Below are 20,481 nucleotides of genomic sequence, written 5' to 3'. Positions count from 1 at the left end.
GGTGCTTCATAGCCTCCCTGTGTCTCACCGGTTTTGCGGGTAGCCCACAGATGCGTCCCTGTGGCACAGCCCCCTGTCCACCTTCCTTCATCTAGCCACACCCCAGACCATGCCTCTCTAAAGATAGCTAGACACAGGCCCGGCCTCTGTGGAGACCCCTTTGGGCCCTGAAATTACAGCCCTGGCGGCCTGGGGCAGAGAGCCTCTGTGTGATTATGTCCTCAGGGGAAGGTCAAAAAAAGCTCTGGCATAGAGAGTGCCAGCTTTCACTGGCCACACCTCGGCTATCGGCTGGGAAACTTCCAGATAGTGGAGGCTCAGCCCACTCTGCAGCAGCTCAGCTCCCTCTTGGGTCTGTTTGCACCCAGAGGGTCCCCCTGAGCACAGTTCGGTATGCTACCTCAGGGCTCCCCAGTGTTATGACTCCAGCCTCCAGGGACACTCCAGGTGGGAGGGGCTGCCCCCTGGTGACTATGGGCCTGGCTCCCCTACTGTCGCTGCCCCGCCACTGAGGGTGTGGAGATGGGGAGCGGATGAAGCCAGGAGGCTGTTGAGTGAGGCCCGCATGCGAGGCCGTGAACTTGGAGATCCTGGCTTGGCTTCAGGGGCCGCAGTGCCCAGGAGCCTCGAGGGCCCTCTCGGAGATCTCGGCTGAGTTCTGGGCAGGGTCGCTGGCTCAAGAAGTGACCCGTGTGCATGTATATGCTGTGACCCTGCTGGGCACTTGTCTTGGAGACTAGGGTGCAAGGGGGCTCCCTGGGGTGAGAGCACTTGCTTTGGGCTGGCTTGTAAGAGTCCTGTGTGAGCACTCCAGGGAAAGGCTGGAAGGCAACCCAGGGGCCGGGGGCAGAGCCACCTCCCTGCAGGAAGCCCTCTCTGCACCCCCATGTAGTACCCAGGGCTAGTACCCAAGCCTGTGTGCTTTCCTCTGTGGCGCTCATCATACTTGCTTGCCATCATGCTTCTCCAAGCACATCCTGGCTTCTGGTCCAGTAGCGCGTGTGCTCAGGGGGCGGAGAACAGTGAGGCTGACTGACTGACTGAGTGCCCAGGGAAGGGACAGAGAGACAGATGGAAGATCTAAGGAGGGAGCGAGGAGCCAGGAAGAACAGACAGGAGGAGTGACGTGTAGAGGCAGAGAGGAAGGAGCAGGGCCGAGGCAGACACAGCACGGCAGGGAGGCCGGGAAGGCCCCAGAAGGGGGCTGGCAGAGGGCCCCTGGAACTCAGGGCCATGATGTTCTTTGCAGGCCCCAGAGGCTCATGGGACCAGCAATTGGGTGGGCTGGAGCTCAGGGGGAGCTCTCTCGACTGCTGTCACCTCGGCAGGGGCCCCTTTCAAGCCCTGCAGCATTGACCTGCTGGACCACCTCCCAGGCTTCCAGACTCTATCCTCCAGGGAGCCCCAGCAGAGGCAGGGTTTCATGCCCAAAGGGGAGCCGTGACTCGAAGCTTGCCTGCTGTGTGCCCTGCTTCTTTCCCGGGCCTCCCCCTCTAACTTTGAAGGCAGGGCACACACAGCTGTAAGCCAGCTGTTAGGGGACAGGCTGCAGCTGACTCCAGGTCCTTCACACACACAGGCATACAGGATGGCAATGGGTTTAGATTGGCCTGCCCCAGGAGCCCTCCCCCCCCCCACCCCCGCTGACAGCTGCTTTGTAGCCCTGCCTTCCCCTCCCTCCTCTAGGCTCCCTCCCTTGCTACACACGCCCTTGCCTTAGCACCCTTGCCCTCGCCAGCCCTCCTGTCTCCTGTTACCTCTGCCCTGCTACCTTCAAGCACCTTCCTCACACTCTAGGGCTCCAGGCTGGGTCCTGCGGAACAGGCCCGAACAGCGAGGTGAGGACCAGGGGCTCCGAGCAGGGATCCAGCAGTGGGGCCTAGAGCAGCAGGGTCAGCCAGCACTCTGTAGCCCTCTGGGGACAGTGTCCAGGCTCGAGCTTTGGCCGCCTGTCTGGTGGTGTCCCGGAGGTCCAGGGCATGCTGGGAGAGGGACCTCATCCCTCATGGGCTCATGCTGGCAGAGGCCAGGTTCTGCCTCTCACACACACACCCCCCCCCCCCGACCCCATGACTCGGCCAGCCCTGTCTACCACGTTTTCTTGCGGAGCTAAGACAGCTGTGCATGGGGGCCTCAGGAAATGCCGGCTCTTCCTTCCGGCCTTGCCCTCCAGGCCTGCCCTCCCCTGCCTCCTGCTGCCTCCTCCCAGCCTTGGGAAGCCGGAGGGCAGGGGGCCACAAGGACAGGCTGTGCCCAGCTGGGGTTCAGGTTGTTCCTGGGTTGCAGGGAAAGAGAAGGCTGGCGGGGGGAAGGGGAAGGGGAAGGCCCCGGGACTGAGGTGCTGCCGGCTGGTCTGGGAGTGGCCCCCAAATTAGAGGGCCAGGCCGGCCGAGTGACTCAGTGGGCCTTGGGCCGGGTGTGCAGTTATGCCTTATTGCAGACTGCAAACCACAGACACAAGAGCCTTCCAGGCGCAAGAACCGTATTTACGGAAATATTGCCCCAGATGCATCCCCCGACTGCAGGAAAGAGCTCCAGGGTGCATACTGTGCCCTGTGCAGGGTGTCACCCCATCGTCACCCCCAAGCTCCCTCCAGGAGCGTGCCTGGCCAACACCCAAGGCTGTGCACTGTGCAGGGGACACTGAGGCTGCCTCACCTCATTGTGGTGATACTCTTCTCCCTGCTGCTCCCACACCCTCTGCACCTTGCTGTGTGCTATTCCTTCCACTGCCAACATTTCTCTTCCCTCCTTGTTCTCTTGTCTACTCTAAGTCACCTGCTCCAGGTAGCCTTTCCGAGCCTCTGGTGCTGTGTGCGGCTCTGCAGAGGCGAGAAACAAGAGTGCTCCCGTCCCCTCCCCACAGGGCTCAGAGCTCAGCCACGGAGCCCCCAGAGGTGCCTTTCCCCAGCAGAGCTCCAGCCACCGTATTCGGGGCTCTTTTTGTGCCCGCTGGCACTCCTGGAGGCTGAGGACCTGGGTGATGGCTCCTGAGGTCCCAGCCTGAGAACAGTGCAGGGCTAGTGGAGGGTGGCCTTGGGACACAAGGCCAGGTGGGGCCTTAGATGCAGCTAAAGGCTCCTTGGGGCAATGGTCATGTCTTACATGGGTTTTTTTTTCCCCTTTTTAAAAAGAGCTTTATTAAGATAATTCACATACCATAAAATTCATCTATTTAAAATGTACAATTCAGGGTGCTTGGGTGGCTCAGTTGGTGAAGCGTCTGCCTTCGGCTCAGGTCATGATCTCAGGGTCCTGGAATCGAGTCCCGCAACAGGCTCCCCACTCAGCGGGGAGTCTGCCTCTCCCTCTGCCTGCCGATCCCCCTGCTTGTGGTCTCTCTCTGTGACAAATAAATAAAATCTTTTTTAAAAATGTACAATTCAGTGGTTTTTAGTATGTTCAATGTGCAACATCACCATAGTCAACTTTAGAACACTTTCATCATCTGGAAAAGAAAACTGGTGTCTTCAGCTGTCACCCTCTAACCCTCCTTTACCCTCCGGACCTAAGAAACCACTGGTGCACTTTCTGTCCCTATAGGTTTGCCTATTCTGGATGTTTCATGTGGAACCATACAATATGTCTTTTGTGATGGGCTCCTTTCACAGAGCACAATGTTTTATACGTGGCAGAGGCACTGTGACTGGGGACGCTGAAGCTCAGTGAGGCTACGTGGGCTTCTACGATACAGGCTTTGTATTGCCAGAGACTTTTGAATATGTCTCCAATAAACAGTAAAAAAACACAAACGAACAAGCAGACAAATGACTCCCCTTGTCTGGAAGGGCATGTGTTCTCTCCAGTCTCTGGGTCCCAAGCATCTGTAGCCACCTCGCCCATGAAAACAAGAGCTCCCACCCCAGACCCAGTTTTTCCCACATCTCTCTTCTCCATGGCCTGGAAGCTTCTTGCAGGCAGGCACCACGGCTTGATCAGGCCACCATGTTTCTCGGGTCCTCGGCCAGGGGCCCTGAACTGATGCTGGTGCACATGGAAGGGGATCCGGGCCCAGCCACATCCCCAGGCAGAACCTTCTAGACCCCACCTGCATGTGGCCCTAGACAGCTGGCCAGGTGGGCAGAACCCGCAGGCCTCACCCCTGTTCTCCCTTCTTGGGCCCACTTCTACCACGCCTCCCTCAGCCTCTGCCTGTGGAGCTTGTCGTCTCTCCATGCAGTTTTCTCTTTTGATCTCAGGGGCATTCTGTCCTATCTTGTTGTTGCCTGCCTTTAGTTTCTTCCCTCTGTTTGCTTTGCAGACCTCAGCGCTGCTCCCCGCTTCGCTTCGCTTTCTAGCTCTATGGAAACCCTCCCCTTGCCTGTGGGAGTCTTCCTCAATGCCGTGTCAGCCCAGGACAGAGGCTGGCTGTGGCCTGGCTCCACTGCATGCTGGCTACACAGACCAGGGGAGGAAGGGGACCCCATTGGACTGTAGACACAGGTGGAGCTGGGGTCCTCTGGGCCCTCAGGAAGCAGCTGAGCTCCCAGTGATCACGCAGCGTTGTGGCTGATGATGGCCTCTTCCTGGGACGTTTGGCAGGCTGGCCCAATTCGCCCCTGTAAGTGGCCAGCACAGGGCTCAGCCCTGAGGAAGTGCCCACCCACAGAACATTCATCGCATCCTAGGGGACCGCATGGATTGAGCAAAGAAAGATGACTCACTCTTCCATTCTCAGCTTGTCTGGGCCTCAGGGAGGGCAAGCTAGGGAAGACCCCCAGAGTCTGTGACACCGTCCTGTCAGTCCCCAGCTGAGTCCCATCTTGAGTTCACAGGGAGAAGACCAGTCCTCTTTTTGAGGGGAAAAAAGACTGGAGTGGGGTGGGGGGCTGGGATGTCCAGAGTACCTGGGAGCCTGCATCAAGCCCTTCCAGAAATCCACAACGGCTGCCTCCCTGACTGCAGAGAACCACCTCCTTGTTCAGGCCCAGGCTGCTGGAGGTTCTGGGCAGGCTCAGGACAGAATTCCAGGGGCCACTCACTGGACTAGCAGCCACAGGCCGCCTCCCCCTCGCCTCCCTTCCCTTTCTGCTCTCTGCCTACAAGTGCCAGCAAGCCAGTTCCCGCCCCTCTCTGGGCCTCAGTGTCCCTATCTGGGCAGTGGAAAGTTTGACTATCTAAGGCTATGCCTGCCCAGAGACACCAAGCGTCCTTGTGTGAGTGAGAGTGTGTCCCTTCCCCATGCGCCTGGGGCGGGAAGGGGGTGGGGGGAAGCTAGCCCAGCCGTCTACAAGAAAATTGCTCCCTTTGAAGCTTCCAGGGGGGCCGGGAGGCCTGCCCCATCCCTCCCTTCTTCCCTCCCGCTCTCCTTCCCTCTCCGCCCCACCAGCCCCCTCCCTCTTTTCCTCCCTCCCCGCCCCCTCCTGCCGTTGTCCCCTCCCTGTCGGCCAGCCCGCCCAGCCTTTAGCCTCCCTCCCACCGCCTCCGTCTCCCTCTCTCCACAAACTGCCCAGGAGTGAGCAGCTGCTCTTGGAGGGCCCTACGAAGACGACAGACGCACTGACTGCCTGACACCCAAGCTTGCCAACTAGCCAGCCTGTGCCCAGCCGCTTGCCCTCCCCAGGTAGGGCCCCCACACCAGCCCCCCCCCCCCGCTGTCCCCGCTGCCCCCTCTTTCTCTCATCCCTGGTTCCACTGCCCCCTCACCGTCCTGGAGATGCCCCCTGTCCCTGCTTCCCCCACACCACCCCTCCACATCCCTATCCTTGTCCCTGCCACCGCCTTATGTCCCTCTCCCCCTCTCAGGATGCGTGTGATTCCCACGATCCCCACGGCACTGCTGTAGGCTCCTGGCCCACACCCCTTGGTTGCCACCCTTCGGCTCCCTTAGTCCTTGTCCCTTCTGCATTTTCTGCCCCCCTTTCCTCTCCCTTCTGACCTCACTCAGCTCCACTGTATGTCTGCCCTCCCTGCCTCCCTCTCGTGTTCTTCCCCTTGACTGCCCCCCTCTCCAGAGCATGGCCCAGGCATGGCTGGGTGGCTGGCATCCCAACTCTGCCAGTGGCCCTCTTTCTTCCCTGTGGGTCCCTGAGTCCCCGAGGGCATCTTGCACTCCTGCAGGCTTCACTCTGCGCTATGCTCTGGCACCCCTGGGGAACAGTCCCCACTACCCAGGACTAGTCCTTGGCTTGGGCTCAGAGACTTGGTTTCCCCAGCACACCCCAGGCAACCTGCCCAGATATTTCTCCCTTACCCACAGGCTAATTCCCTTCCTCTACCTCCTCCTGAGTGAGGGGTGGGTCCACAGGGCCCTGGCCACAGGGTCCCTGGGTGTGGCTGCCTGGGTGGCTCAGTTCTGCCTGTCTCCAGGACCCTCTTGGATTGAGACTCAGAATGAGGGATGGTGGGCAGAGAGAAACGCAGGCAACTGGGCCATGTTAGCTTGGGCAGGCCTGGCTTGGGGCCCTGGAGGGCTTCTGGGGACCCTGGGGAGGGGTGAGGCCACAGGTCCACTTCCAAACTCAGACACCATTGTCCCAGGGTGGGTGCCTTTAAGGATCAGTGAAGTTCAAGAGCTCTGTCCCCCAAAAGCAGCCCCCCACCGACTGGTGCATGGGGCAACTCTGGACTGGAGGGAGAACCCCAGGTCTGAAGCAAAAGCATAGCTGCAAGGTTGCCCCCCAAAGTGCTTTGGGAGGGAATGAGTCTCACCCCCCACTCCCTCCATTGTACAAAGGGGACAAGTGAGGCCCAGAGACAGGCAGGAACCTGCCCACAACTGCACAGCAAGTCAGACGCAAAGTTGGGGCCAGGACCCAGGGCTCCTGACTGACAAGCCCTGGCTATTGACGCCATACCACCCAGGGAAGCCTCAAAGTCACTTGGGCATTGATAATGACGACAACCTGTGGCCAACTGCACCGCGTGGGGATTGGAGTGGGAGGTGACAGGGCCACCAGTCCCTGCCTTGCAAGTTCCCAAGACGGCTGGCATGTTGCAGGGCCTGCCAAGTGACCCAGGAGAGGAGCAAGGCAGAATGGAACTCTGTGCATGTGTCACCAAGTGCCCTGGAGGGTTGGGGGATGGGAGCACCCCCCTCACTGCTCCGTGGGCGGGGCTGTGGCCTGGGCACCGGTTTTCGAGGGCTGCCCAAGCTGGTTCTGCTGAGGGGAGCAGGAGGCCCAGGGTACTGCAGGGCAGGGTGGTGGGTTAGGGCAGGCGGGGTAGACCTGGGTCAAGCCAGGGCGACTGTTATCGAGCAGAGTTTGTTAAGGGCCACTCTGGTTGCAGATATGGCCAGTCCTGTCCTCAGCGTGCTCCTGCATCTGTGCCCTCCCCTGCTCCCTGGCCTACCAACTCTCTACCCTGTAGGTACTGATTGGCATTGAGACAGGCTGGAGAGGCTCAGGCCTCCCTCAGTGCCAAGAAAGAAGGTTCCCGGGGATATCCCTGCAGGGACAGGGTTGGTGCGGAGTGAGTATGCCTGCGGGCAGCCACGAACACACAGGGGAGCGCCTCCTGGAGATCTGCAGCTGCCAGGGCCTTCTGCTCCCTGAGGCACTGGGTGCTGAGGCAGAGGCACCGTCATGAGGAAGCCGCCCACGTCTGGCTACCGTAGGACAGCACGGGAGTAGCCTTTGAAGGCAGGACTGTGGGGGTGCATCGAAAGAAAGGCACCACACTGAACGGAGAGAGCAGACTGGGAGCCTGGCCAGCCTGCACGCCCACTCCCGCGCCCACCCCCGGGCCTACTTTTGAACCCCAAGAACCCAGGTCACAGTGGGCATTAACCATCCCACCGCTTTTGTGCCCTGCCCTGGAGCAGGGACCTGAGTGCCCATTTTGTAGATGGGAAGTCTGGAGCCCAGCTTTTTCGCTGATGGGCTGGTGGCAGTTCTGTGCAGGCTCATTTCAAGGGACCAGAAATTTGGCATGCCAGTCCTCTGACCAAATTTCTTCCCCATCCTACCAGTGGCCCTGGCCCATTGGAGGAGCATAAAGAAGGAAGGACAGGAGGAAAGGGGGTGTTTGAGAGACCCCAGAGTGTCCCTCGGGTGCTAGTGCCAAGTCCCCACAAGACGGCAGAGCCTTCCAATAGGGCCTCCCATCTCTCCCAGCTCCCCTGCTTCCTGGGCGCCTCACTGCCATCCCTCTTCCACTCCCTGGAGAAGCCCCGTGGACACAGCGCAGCACAGGACTGTCCCAGCCGTCACTTGTCTTTAGCTGCCTGGGGACACAGCTGTGGCATAAAAGAGTGGCAGTCTCCCAGGATCTCCCTGTGGCACACAAGCAGCAGGCAATGGCCCAGGTGCCGCTCACCCTGCTCCCCTCCCCCACCCAAGGATGGTCCCAGCCCCAGGGCCTCTGTAGCCTCGTCTACTGAGCACCTGGGTCGTTTGTCTTGCACATCTCTAGGGACCTTCCAACAGCACTGATTGTAAGAAATATCTTCACCCCCCCAAGCACGACTCCCTCCCCACCATCCTCATTGGTCACCCCAGGGTGAGAGTGCTTGGTCTCTGCCCCGAGCTGCCTCCTTCCACACCTATTGGCCCCATTGGTGCGAGGGGACACACCAGCCCAAGGGCTTGGCTCAAACTGAGGGGCCGGAGGGGTTTTGGTGGCTCTCCCAGGCACCCTCCCTGTGAGCTGTGGAATTGGGGGTGGGTGAGCAAGAGCTCCCCCTGAAGGCAGGGTCCTGGCAGCTCTGCCCCTTCCTGTCAGCTGACCCTGGGGCCAGACAGTGCCCCTCCCCTCCCTCCTGTCCTCTTCTGCTCAGACACTGGGGCCCACACCTCAATCACCCACAGGACGCCTTCTGTAAATCCCACCTTAGAGGGAGCCAGTAGGGGGCCGGCAGGGGGCGCTGTGCTGGGGGAATGGGGAGGGTGTCTGCTTAGTCCTGCCCCTCACTCTCGGGGCCTGAGGCACATTGACACTAAGTGGCCAGCCCCATGGTCAGGCCAGTCTCCCAGTGGCCCCTGGGGTGTGCGTGGGGCCCTCGTGACCACCTCCTCTAGGGGGTGGGTGGCTGTGATTCATCCCCTGTCACCTGGAGCCCACAGCCTGAGCTTCCCCCCCCCCCCCGCCCCCTACCGGAGCCTCCTTCACTCCCTCTGGGACTCCAGGCTCCTGGGAGCCGCCCCAGAGCTACCCCATTTGGCTTCTCCTGTCCCTGCCAACTGCCCTGCTCTGAATCAGGGCAGTTCATGGGGTGGCCGTGGAAGACACCCACCAGCCTCGGTTCCCATGGCAGCCTACAGAGCAACTTTACTGGCCTTCCCAAGGAGCCCGGAACTCAGATGACTCACCAGCCCCTCCCTGTGGTAACACATCTCTCAGTTTTAAGGGGCTGGGGTCTCTACCCAGTCTCCTAGCACTCAGCTCTCTCAGTCCATGGCATCTGAAAGCCAAACTCTGCAAACACCAGCCTGGGACTGAGCTGCGGGACTCTGTGACTCTAAGCTCACTCCCGTTTCTCCCCCACCATCTGCCCCTTGAGGGTTGAATGGCCAAGTGGAACGCAGCAGACACAGGCCCAAGTGGCTGCAGGATTAGGGATCTGGGGAACAGAAGTGGGACTTGAAGGAGAGGGGCAGAGGGCAGAGAGAGGCTGGCTCTGGCAGCCTGTCCCAGGAGACCAGAGGCAAATGTGACTTTGACCTTCCTGCAGTCTGAGTCCCTTCTCACCCTTGATTATGGTCCACCAGGGCCTTAGAGGCCGCCTGGCTGCAAGGAGGCGGGCACTGGGGGAGCCCTGGGAGGGGCCCCCTGGGCTGACTGCAGAGGGCTGGCTCCCACCCCCAGCCAGATCCCCTGGCAGAGAATAGGGAACCCGATGCAGGGAAGGAGCTGCTGGAAACCCTGGGCTCAGGAAGGGAAAGGCCTCACTCCCAGATGCCTGGCCACTCTCCTGCTGGGAAAGCAGGGCCAAGCCCTCTTGCCTTGGCCTGGCCCAGCCAGGGAACAAGGCAGGTAGGGTGCCAGGCTCTGGGAGCCAGGCTGAGAACATCTTCCTGTGGGGTCTGGTGCCCGCTAGGACCTAAAATGCTCCAGGGAAGCTCTCTGGCCTGGCTGGGATGATGGCTTTTCCATGCCCCTGCAGACCTGAAGCAGGAGCCTGGTGGGTGTGCCAGGGGAGGTGTGGCCCCTGCTGGGGCCACGGAGGGGTGGCCGGCCCTACAGACAGTGGGGAGCTACTGTTAGCAGTGGTCAGAGAGAGGCCCCGTGTTGCCAGAAGATTCATGATGCAAGCAAGGGGGCAAAGGGCCCACAGAGCAGGGCACTGCTTTCCAACAGCATCACCTCCCAGCTCAGGTGAGGGAGCTGCTGAGGAGTCTTTTCCAGGGACCCAGGGGCTGATCCAGGCTCTGCACAGCCTAGGAAGTATAGGGTCTTGTGGCTTTGGGACCTGTGGCACAGTCTGCAGTGACAGAAAATGGGGCCAGATACATGGACAGGTAGACAGACAGACAGTGGAGTCCAGTTCTACCATTTCCTTACTGTGTGGTCTTGGGCAAGAGTTTTGGGTAAAGTCTGAGCCTCAGTTTACCTATTCATCGAATGGTAAAACAGTGCTTTTTTCTTTTGGTCTTTTGAAGGGCCGAGTTAAGAGATCGTTTAAGGCCCCCACCCTGCCCCTGGGAGATGATAGCATCCACCCTCTTCCTCGAACATTCTAGAACGTGGTGGGGAGGAGCTCAGGATTTCTTCAGTGAGTGGGGAAGAGGAGGAAGGACACATGGCTCAGGCCAGAAAGGACCCGGAAACTCAGGACCCTGAGCTGCCCTGGGTCATCTGCTGCTTGGTTCCTGGCCAGCAGTTTGACCCTCCTGCTTTCCAGAGGTCTCCTGGCAGAGAGGGAGAGGGGTGGATGGCTCTCCTGAATGCTGTGGGGAGAGAGGTCTGGCTGAGCCAGCACTGGCCACCGTGCCAGCTCCCTAGTACCAGCCCTCTGCAGCCAATGGGCCGGCTCCCTGCTGGCTCCCTGCAACCTCCCGCTCCCACATTCAGGTCAAACCTATACCTGAAGGCTGGCAGAGCCCGGGGCCCAGCTCCATCCAGTCACACTGGCAGTGCCAGGACGACGGCAGGAAGAAGTTGCCCTGGCCGGCCACGTTGAGGCGTTTGCTCACTCTGCAGCCAACGGTGGCTGTGGTGCAAACGCAGATGGGGTGGGGTTCAGGGCCTGCCCCCTCCCCACTCCAGCCACGAGCCCCTTACACGGTCACCCCCTCACACACATGCACGTGCGTAGGCTTAAGTGGACACATGGGTGGCACATGCCCCCTCTCTGTGCTCGGCATGTAAGTGCAGACTAGATGCTGTCAGAGGGTCAGTGGGCTGGGGACTACTGGCCTGGGAGGGCAGCAAGGAGCAGCTGGGGATACAGCTATGGAATGCAGCTCTGCACAGTGCCCCTGTCTCCGGCCTGTGGTTTGAAGCTGGCCCCTGAGGGCTTTGGTGGACAGAGGGGGGCGGGGGGAAAGGGTACTCTGTGTTGCCTGTCCCCCTCACCCCTCCGCATCCACGTAGTCCCAGGGATTCGGCAGGGCTAGGTAGATGGTGGCACGCATGCCGGGGTTCAGGTTGGGTTGCTCGGTGGGATCAGACACCCTGGGCTGAGGCCTCGGGACAGTGCCCGGCGTCTGTGACTTGGCAGCGGCAGGCCACACATCTGCAAGCAAGCTCCCAGGGCGTGCCAGACCTTAAGTCCTGCTCCCGCCGCTCTTGGCCTGGCCTGAATGCCTGGCACAGCCCCTCCATGTTCTCAGAGGCTGCCAATGTGCCTTGTTTGGCGTTGACCTGGAGCAATCCCACTCAGAGGACTGCGCTGGCTTTCAGAGGGCTAGACAAGGAAGGCCCTATTGGTCTGGCGGTGCAGGCTTCAGGAAGCCCAGCCTTTTCCCTTGCTCGCACCTGCGGGCCCTGGGCCAGAGGCCTCACCGCCGTGACCGCTTCTTTCCTTTGCTCTGAAGGGGAGGGGTCCGGCGAGCTCCAAGCACACTTTGATGGGGCTCAAGGCCCTCCATGAAGTCCTTTGGGACACCGCTCAGGTCCATTGTCCGGTCAGACCCCTCCTCCCTGTGCAGTTCTACCCGCTGAGTCTTGTGTCGGCTCCCAGAGTGGAAATGAGGCTCTGCTGGAAGCCTGCCCAGCCCCCACCCTGCCAGCCTGTCCACTGCCTGGCCCTAGCCAGGAGTGGGGGGGGGGGGCGCGGGAGAACCAGCCACACCTTGTCCTCTGCCTCTGTCACAGGGCCCTGGTGTAGGGCCTCCAAGCCCTCGGCTTCAGTCCCTCCCCCACAAAAGCTGGAGCCGAGGGCCACTGCCTCAGCCTCTCTGTGGCCCCCAGAGGCAGGGACATCAAGCATGGCTGGTTTGAGCTGGTTCATCTCCTCTAGAGCCCCCATTCCCCTGGGACAGGTCCCATGAGCCCACGTGGAGCCTGGGTGGCCAGTCTCGCCCTGCTTGGCCTTCCCAGAGCCATTCATCCTCTACTCTGGTGGAACGGCCAGATATGGGGGCAGAGAGTCCCTGTGGAGACCCCCAGCCCTTCCCAGCCCCGGCAGGCTAGAAGAGGCCTGTTTTTGCCCACCTCTCCCCACAGCCTTCCCTGCGCCTGGCCAGACCACCCCACCCACGCCCACCTATCCAGGTGAACTGTGGATCCCAAAGCCTTCCAAGGCTCCCACTGGGCGTTCCAGCCCTGACTCATCCCCCTGTGAGGTAGCGGCTTTGGCAGGGGCGCCAGGCAAGCAGGCAACAGGCTGCCTCCTCCCTCTCTCCCATTCCATCTTGCTCTCCTGCCTCCATCCTCCCCTTCCTGTTCTCTCCTACCACTCCTCCTCCTCCCAGCCCGGGGCGTCCAGTGGCTCCCAGGCAAGGGCCCCAAGCAGCAGCAGCAGGCACTCGAGGCCTAGGCCTACCCTGCTCAGCCCTGGAGCTTGCAGAATCAGGGGAAGAAGGAGGGACAAACCGCCCAGGTAGGCAAGTACAGGGCCTTCTCCCTACTCAGCACCATGACCTTCTGGGGGCTCCCCTGAGTCCTGCCCGGCCAGTCTGGGGCTGGCAGGACCTGGGGTGTGATCGTGGGGTGTTGGGGCTTGAAGGAGCCAGGCAGACTGGGTGCTCCCCCAACATAGGGGACCCTTGCTTTGCTGTGTGATGTGGGACAGGCAAGCGCAGCTTCTCTGAGCTTGTCACTGGGGACCACACTCAGGAGAGCTGTTGGGACCTGCTGGGGGCGCTCTGGGGCTGGCTCTCCAGCTGAGTCCACTGAACCTGTTCTGGGTCTGTGACCTCTGCCGGCCGAGCACACTGCAGCCCTGGTTGCCAGAAAGGCTGCTCCATTCTCTCCCACTCTGTCCTCGGGGACAGCGGGAGCCAGGGTAAGCAATGTGGCCCACTGAGGGGGTGCCTGAGGATTGTGGAAGGGGGTGGCAAGACTGGGATCGATGGGAACCCAGGGCATAGAGCAGTTGTGCCCAGACCTGGAGGTTGTGCCAGGCCCCTGGCCTGCTGGTTGGGAGGATTCCAGGGCTCAGCCTGCAGCAGCCAGCCCAGCCCCACACTAACTGCGCTTACCCAGGAAGGCAGCAGCAGGGTCCTCCGCTCCCCGGGGACTCCTTCCATGTTTCCAACCAGCAGTCTCCCGGTCCCACTGAAGCCCCTCACAGCCCCTCCCCTATTCAAAATGGGCCCCAAGTGAGGAGGGTCTCCCTGGGGTGGGGCCCGGTGTGGGTCTGCGGGAAGCCCCTGGAACCCGGCCAGGCTCACTGCCCGCAGATGCACCCAGGGCAACCCAAGACACCAGAGTCTGGGAGGGAAGCAGGGCAGGCACACTTACGCCTGTGTAACAAATGGGGAAATTAAGCTCCCTGGGACTTTCCCAGGAAATCCGAGTAGGTGAGGGTGGTGAGAGCGGCAGGGCTTGGGCCTTTTCGTGTACCGGACCTTCCAGCAGAGCGGCCTGTCTCTGGATGGGAGAAGAGAGGAGGCGGGTAAATGCGGGCACCCGGGGCAGGTTTAGGCAGGGTAGCTTCCCCCTCACGCCCACCCCGCTGCCTGGCCCGGGGGAGCCTTCAGACGAGCCTGATCCTGCCTCTGCCACCTGGGCAGCGGCCTGCTCCCCTCTGGTGGCCTCTCCAGGGGGCTGGGCCACGGGCAGAAGGAAGGCGGGAGCCGATGTGCGAGCCCTGGGGCTCTGCAGGCCGAGCCAGGGGAAGTGTTGTGGGCGAGGAGAAGAGGCCCTGGGGAGCAATGGGGAGGGTGGGGGGGGTGCCCCCTCCCCTCAGCCATTTTGCCACTGCTCTGTTTCTCCACACTGTCTCCAGGGCTAGCCCAGGTCTCAGTTTAGCGTGCCCAGCCTGGTGTCTTGGCCTCTCAACTTTTCTTCGAAAAATGTGGGTGTGCTGCAAGGGGGAGCTCAGGCAGGAAAGGAAGTGACTCATGGTGGTCTAGCTCAATGCTCACTGCACCCACATTGCCCTGAGCCACAACAGTGTATTCAAATCCAAATTCTTCAAAGTGGGTATGGGGCAAATAGTTGCCTTTCTGTCTGCCTCCTCCACTCCCTTGGCTCGCCTCACTGACCCCCCACCCCAGGCAGGCTGCCAGCTGACTCGTGTGTGGGGGACAGCGGGGGTGGGGGTTAGTACTGCAGACTCACTGACTGGCAAGGCAATGCATTGCCCATTAAAGCCAGCATCCTGCCTGGGATCAGAGGGGAGCAGAAGGAGGTATCTCCTGCCTGCCCGCACCCCGTCCGTCTGCCACCTCCTTCCCTGCCACTCCTACCTTGGGGTCTGGCTGTACCCAGTGAGGAATGGCGAACGGGGTGCCAACACGTGCAGAACCTCAGCTCCTGCTGTTTGGAGGTTTGCCGGGAAAGGGCCCAGAGGGCAGGTACAAGTGCCGGCTGGGCCCTCCTGACAGCCCCTTCTCACCCTGGCTCCCAGGCACGCCCACCATGTGGCCCCTGTGGCTCCTCGCATCCCTGCTGGCCCTGAGCCAGGCCCTGCCCTTTGAGCAGAAGGGCTTCTGGGACTTCACTCTGGACGACGGTCTGCCCATGCTGAACGATGAGGAGGCTTCAGGTGCTGAGACAACTTCAGGAGTCCCAGACCTGGACTCCCTGACGCCCACCTTCAGCGCCATGTGTCCCTTTGGCTGCCACTGCCACCTGCGGGTTGTTCAGTGCTCCGACCTGGGTCAGTCCTGGGACCAGGGTGGGCCGGATGCATGAAGGTGCAGGCCCAGCCCAAGGGCCCGACCGAGGAGACACATGTCCATCCCATGGGATGGGCATGAAAGGGTGGGGTTAGGGCTGGGGTGGCCCCACACAGGCTTGGGGATCCTGGTTTCAGTGTGGAACGGTATCCAGTTGTTTGGTTGCAAGCGAGTGGGGCATGAGAAGGGCCTTCATCTGTGGCTGAGTCCCTGCGTGCGTGTCTGTGTGCATGCGTGTGTGCTCGCGTGTGTCCCCATGCGCAGTCACTCATGCTGGTGACATCGGCCCCGGCCCCCAGGTCTGAAGGCTGTGCCCAAGGAGATCTCGCCCGACACCACGCTTCTGGACTTGCAGAACAATGGCATCTCTGAGCTCCGCAGGGATGACTTCAAAGGCCTCCAGCACCTTTATGTAAGCCCGCCCCTGCCCTGAGGGGCTTCGAGGAGGTGGGCAGTCTGCAGCTCAGGAGTTGGGTGCTTATGGGTGTGTACATGTGTGTGCAGTGTGAGAGGGGACAGGGGGCCCATGGAGTCCTGTGAGAAGTCTGGAGTGCCCCAGTCACAGGTCACCTGTGTGATGTCCACAGTATAGCAGCCAGAAGCACAGGACAGAATCGTTCAGCCCAATTCCCTCTGTGGCAGAAAACTTTTTGTTGTACGGGTGCATTGCAGCAAGCCGAGAAGGAAGGATTTTGTCATAGCTAGGGTGCAAGTAGGGAAATCAAGTTGCAGAGAAGTGGTGGGCCGTGGGAGGCAGCACTGGCCCTACCAAGCCTGAGTACCGGCGCCTGGCTCTGCACTCCGCCCGCGGGCACAGACGGATCTCCTTGAGGCTGCGCGGGCAGCCCCACGGACCGCCAGCCCCGGGAGACAAGGGAGGGAGAAAGCGGTGAGGGTGGGGCGGGGTGGGAAGCTGGCGCCCTCACTTCCCACACCCTCCCTGCCCCAGGCTCTCGTCCTGGTGAACAACAAGATCTCCAAGATCCACGAGAAGGCCTTCAGCCCCCTGCGCAAGCTGCAGAAGCTCTATATATCCAAGAACCACCTGGTGGAGATCCCTCCCAACCTGCCCAGCTCCCTGGTGGAGCTTCGCATCCACGATAACCGCATCCGCAAGGTGCCGAAGGGCGTGTTTAGCGGGCTGCGCAGCATGAACTGCATCGGTGAGTGCGGCCTGGACTGCAGCAGGCAGTCCCCACCCCGCGGCCGGCACGGACAAGCCTGGTGGGCCTCATAGAATGTTCTGGAGGCTTGTCTGGGGGCATGCCCCAGGGCTGCCATGAAGAGAAACCGGGGGACCATAGAGAGAGGGAAGGGAAAGGCCCAGCCCGCCGGGGACCACCACGGGCCCAGCCAGAGGAGATGAGCAGGCTGGGGTGGAGCCCCACCTTGATCTCTGGCTCCCCTCCCTTTCCTCCTGCTTCCACTACCCCCGGAGGCCAATGCCTGGACCAACACCCTTGAGAGGTAATGGTCTTGAACAGCCAGGAGTTTGCAATCAGCCCAGTAAATTACCGGAGCTGCTTTCAGGGAGAGCTGGGGGAGCAGGGCCGGTCAAGCCAGCCCAAGCCAGAAAGCCAGCAGGACCTGGGGCTGTGCAGGCAGCCGCCCAGCTCTGGTGCCAGGGCTGAGCAGGGCTTCTCTCCTAGAGATGGGCGGGAACCCCCTGGAAAATAGTGGCTTTGAGCCTGGAGCCTTCGATGGCCTGAAGCTCAACTACCTTCGCATCTCTGAGGCCAAGCTCACCGGCATCCCCAAAGGTAGGAAGGCAGCCCCTTTCCCCCATGCTGTTTGGCCTCCATGGCACAGATGGGCACAGATCGGGGGATGGGGGGCTGGAGACATCTGGAACCACCAGTCAACTCAGAGAGGGCTTTGGTAGTCCTGTGTTCCCATCCACCACCCCACATACAGACAGCCCACACACGTGGCCTCCCCTCCTGCATTCCATTCAGAGCACCCTCTTTTCCTGGCAGACCTCCCCGAGACCCTGAATGAACTCCATCTGGACCACAACAAAATCCAGGCCATCGAGCTGGAGGATCTGCTCCGTTACTCCAAGCTGTACAGGTGGGCTGGGGGTCCGAGCGGGGTGCCCTGCCCCACTGCTCTTTTCTCCTCTAGCCTTTTGGTACATCTCTTCTGCCCCTCACAGGCTGGGCCTGGGCCACAACCAGATCCGCATGATCGAGAACGGGAGCCTGAGCTTCCTGCCCACCCTGCGGGAGCTGCACCTGGACAACAACAAGCTGTCCAGGGTGCCTTCTGGCCTCCCGGACCTCAAGCTCCTGCAGGTGAGAGCCGCATGCAGCCGCCGTGCCCGCTTCCATAAGACCGAGTATGCAATAGGACCTTGCCGCGCAGCTGGCACCGCCCCCTCCTCATCTGGAAAGAAGCAATCACAAGTATCAGTGCTGAGGAAGCAGGGAAGGCGAGCGGGGACTCCACTGTGGATGGCAAGGAGGGCAGGTCATGGGTGGAGAGAGGGTGTGGGGCATGAGCAGGAGTTGGCCTGGTAGATATTGCGGCTGAAGTTTTCCTAGGTGGCTGGGACACCAGAAAGGCATGGCAGAGCCTGGGAGGTCAGGGAACAGTCTGGGTATTGGAAGTGCACAGATTTGTGGCAAGATAGGTTCAGCTCAGGGCAGGAAGTAGACTGATGAGGGGTGCAGGGTCTTGCCTGGGGTCCTTTCAGGGACCCCTGTCCCTGGCTTGGCTTCCGGTCTCTTCCTCGGCCCCATTCACACTCACCAGGACACCTGCCATTCTCACAGGCTGTCCAGCCAGAGCCAAGTCCAGACCAGCCCTGCACCAGTGAGGGCAGAAGAGGGGGTCAACCCAGAAGCTGCCACGGGGAGGCCCATGACCGGCTGAGCGCGCCCTCTAGCGGCCGGTGTCCTCTCTGCCTCTAGAAGGCGCAGCTGCAGTCTGAGCACCTACCCACCATCACGGGGTTTCTTATCCACTCACCCTCCTGCTTCCTCTGTCCCTCCCCTAGAGAGGGGCTTCAGGAAGTTGAGGGCTGCTGGAGAGCAAGCACCCTGGGGACTGGAAGGAAAAGGAGGTCATCTGTAGGCTCTTTCTCCTCTCATACCTATGAGTCTCTGGAGTGAAAAACTGCTGCCCAGGGGCAGCCCTGGAGTTTGGGAAACCCAGAAGGAGGGCCGGGGGCCCTCTGTGAGCCCAAGGAGCCATTTTTCCTGCACTGATACCCACATCCCAGGCCCCTCACTTCCCACCCACCACACACCGCCTATGGGTCCCTCATCCCAGCCCCTGGTCACACACCAGTACCTTAAAATACCATCCAACACCCACCTGACAACCATACCCAAGCATCGGTTTGCTTCTCCCAACCATGGAAGAATCACATCCTGGCCCTCAAAAGGGCAAGCACTGCAGTGAAATCACACCCATGAGGTGGCCAGGTGGGACTCTCAGGAGGGAGGGCCCAAGCCCTCTGTTGTCTGCCCTCCACTTGGCCCACCCAGGCTGGACCAGATTCGGAGGGCAGTCAGGGGATGCCTGGGCCGCTGGCACTGGGCCTGAGCCACGCCCCTCTGCCCCCAGGTGGTCTATCTGCACACCAACAACATCACCAAGGTGGGCGTCAACGACTTCTGCCCTGTGGGCTTCGGGGTCAAGAGGGCCTACTACAATGGCATCAGCCTCTTCAACAACCCTGTGCCATACTGGGAGGTACAGCCGGCCACCTTCCGCTGCGTCACTGACCGCCTGGCCATCCAGTTTGGCAACTACAAGAAGTAGAGGCAGCAAGCAGCCGCCGTGGTGGCCTGGGCGGGGTCTCTGGGGAGCACAGCAGACATCGTGAAAGGGAGGGCAGCGTGAAGGAGCGAAGCCAGCGCCCAGCTGCACCCAACCCAGCCCCACCCTTGATCCTGGACCCCAACTGGCTGCCTCCCGACGCCTTCATCCTGGCTCCCAAGCATGTAGATGGGGAACAAGACCAAGCCGCCATCACACGCCTCTCGGCTTCAGAGCTGCCCCTGCCCCCCACCCCCGTCATAGCCACTCACAGGCACCCTCATAAAGCTCTCTTCCCATTCACCCTGAAATCGAATTGCCCAAGGCTCCAGTCCAAGAAAGACGGGCCCTGGGTCTAGGGGGTGGGAAGGGGCTAACAAGGATGGAGACAGCCCACCTCACCTGCCTAGCATGCATTCCTCCTTCTCATGTACTTCCAGCTTCCAATTGTCCTTGGCCTGGCCTGCTACCCTTGGCCTCCCATGCCCCCCCACCCTTCTGCAAGTTCATGGCCCATCCATCCAAGCCTCCTTGCTCTACTGGCCTCTAGACCAATATCTTCTTCTCTGGCTCTCTGGCTCTCTCTCCACCCCCCCCCCCCATCTCCATCTATCTCTCTCATCCTCACTCTCCTCTCTCACATCTCTGAGCTGGGTCTTGTGTCTGTCTTGCTGGGCGTCTGCCCAGCCCCTACCCAGGCAAGCTGGGGGCAGAGGGCAGCTGCCCCCAAGCCTGCCCTGCCCAGGCCTTGCCCCCAAGTCTGGACTGTCCTGGAGGAGGCCAGCAGGTAGAGGTGATGCAGGGGAGCACCGGCCTGGAAAGGGCCCAGCATCCCACTGGAGCCCCCAGTCAGCTTTCCTTGTCCCTCTTTCCCCCCATGATGGCTAGTTCTCCCCTCCCTTTGCCTTCTGGCCCCCGATATGGTGGGGGTTTCAAGCTTGAGAAGGGGCTGCTTCTGAGGTCGGTTGTTGTCTTTCAATTAAAGAAACACTGTGCAATATGTCTCTGTGTGCTGCCACTCTCGGGGTGGCACTGGGGACTGAGTGGAGAGGAGAGCTACAGGGGCCGTGGTGGCTGGCTCCCAGGGTCTGCCTCTTCATGCCCACTCTGAGCCTTCGGCTTCCTCTTTGCTGCTTTCCCTGCCTGCAGGTGAGAGTCCTCACTACCTCCAGATCCACAAGGAGGCCCCTTCCACTTCCTTAGAGGCAATGGAAGTGCCCCAGCTGTCCTTATACTGGGCTCCTAAAGCAGCCTTGGCCGAGGGAGCATCTGCTCTCCCAGGGTGGAGCATTTGCCAAGCACATGCCATCTTCAGAGCACCAGATTAGACCCTCACTCTGAGAGGGGAGCCTGGAAATCCTAGGGGCCCTGCCTGCCTGTCCTGATGGGATTTGGGGGCTCAGAACAACGCTGGATCCGGGCTGTTATCAAAACTGTGCACAGCACCCAAGTCAGCACCAGGGGGCGCACACCTGGGCAGGACAGGCCTCATAGGGCCAGGACAGCAAGTTGTGTGTGCCCACCTGTGCGGGCCTGGCCTGGGCTC

At 61.0% G+C, this 20,481-nt stretch overlaps 1 protein-coding gene across 1 annotated transcript; it reads left to right on the top strand.

Moving 5' to 3' along the window:
- The first annotated feature begins 5,406 nt into the window (after window positions 1–5,406).
- Window positions 5,407–19,935, top strand: BGN (biglycan). The gene is made up of 8 exons (XM_087860419.1): window positions 5,407–5,563; window positions 14,900–15,151; window positions 15,470–15,582; window positions 16,120–16,333; window positions 16,820–16,930; window positions 17,147–17,240; window positions 17,326–17,464; window positions 18,741–19,935. Exons 2-8 carry the CDS (start codon window positions 14,911–14,913, stop codon window positions 18,936–18,938), a joined length of 1,110 nt encoding a protein of 369 aa, XP_087716545.1. The 5' UTR covers window positions 5,407–5,563; window positions 14,900–14,910; the 3' UTR covers window positions 18,939–19,935.
- The last annotated feature ends 546 nt before the right edge of the window (window positions 19,936–20,481 follow it).

The sequence above is a fragment of the Ursus americanus genome, chromosome X (genome assembly GCF_024610735.1).
Source record: "Ursus americanus isolate L20-20 chromosome X, mUrsAme1.1.p, whole genome shotgun sequence".
Lineage (NCBI taxonomy): Eukaryota > Metazoa > Chordata > Mammalia > Carnivora > Ursidae > Ursus > Ursus americanus.
Note: the sequence above shows the minus strand (reverse complement) of the source record. Positions and strands in the feature narration are given on the sequence as shown.

Coding starts and splice junctions, on each gene's coding strand:
- BGN (XM_087860419.1), top strand. CDS start 14,911: ATGTGGCCCCTGTGGCTCCTCGCATCCCTGCTGGCCCTGAGCCAGGCC. Junction 15,583..16,119: donor AAGGCCTCCAGCACCTTTAT/GTAAGCCCGCCC, acceptor TCCCTGCCCCAG/GCTCTCGTCCTGGTGAACAA. Junction 17,465..18,740: donor CGGACCTCAAGCTCCTGCAG/GTGAGAGCCGCA, acceptor CTCTGCCCCCAG/GTGGTCTATCTGCACACCAA.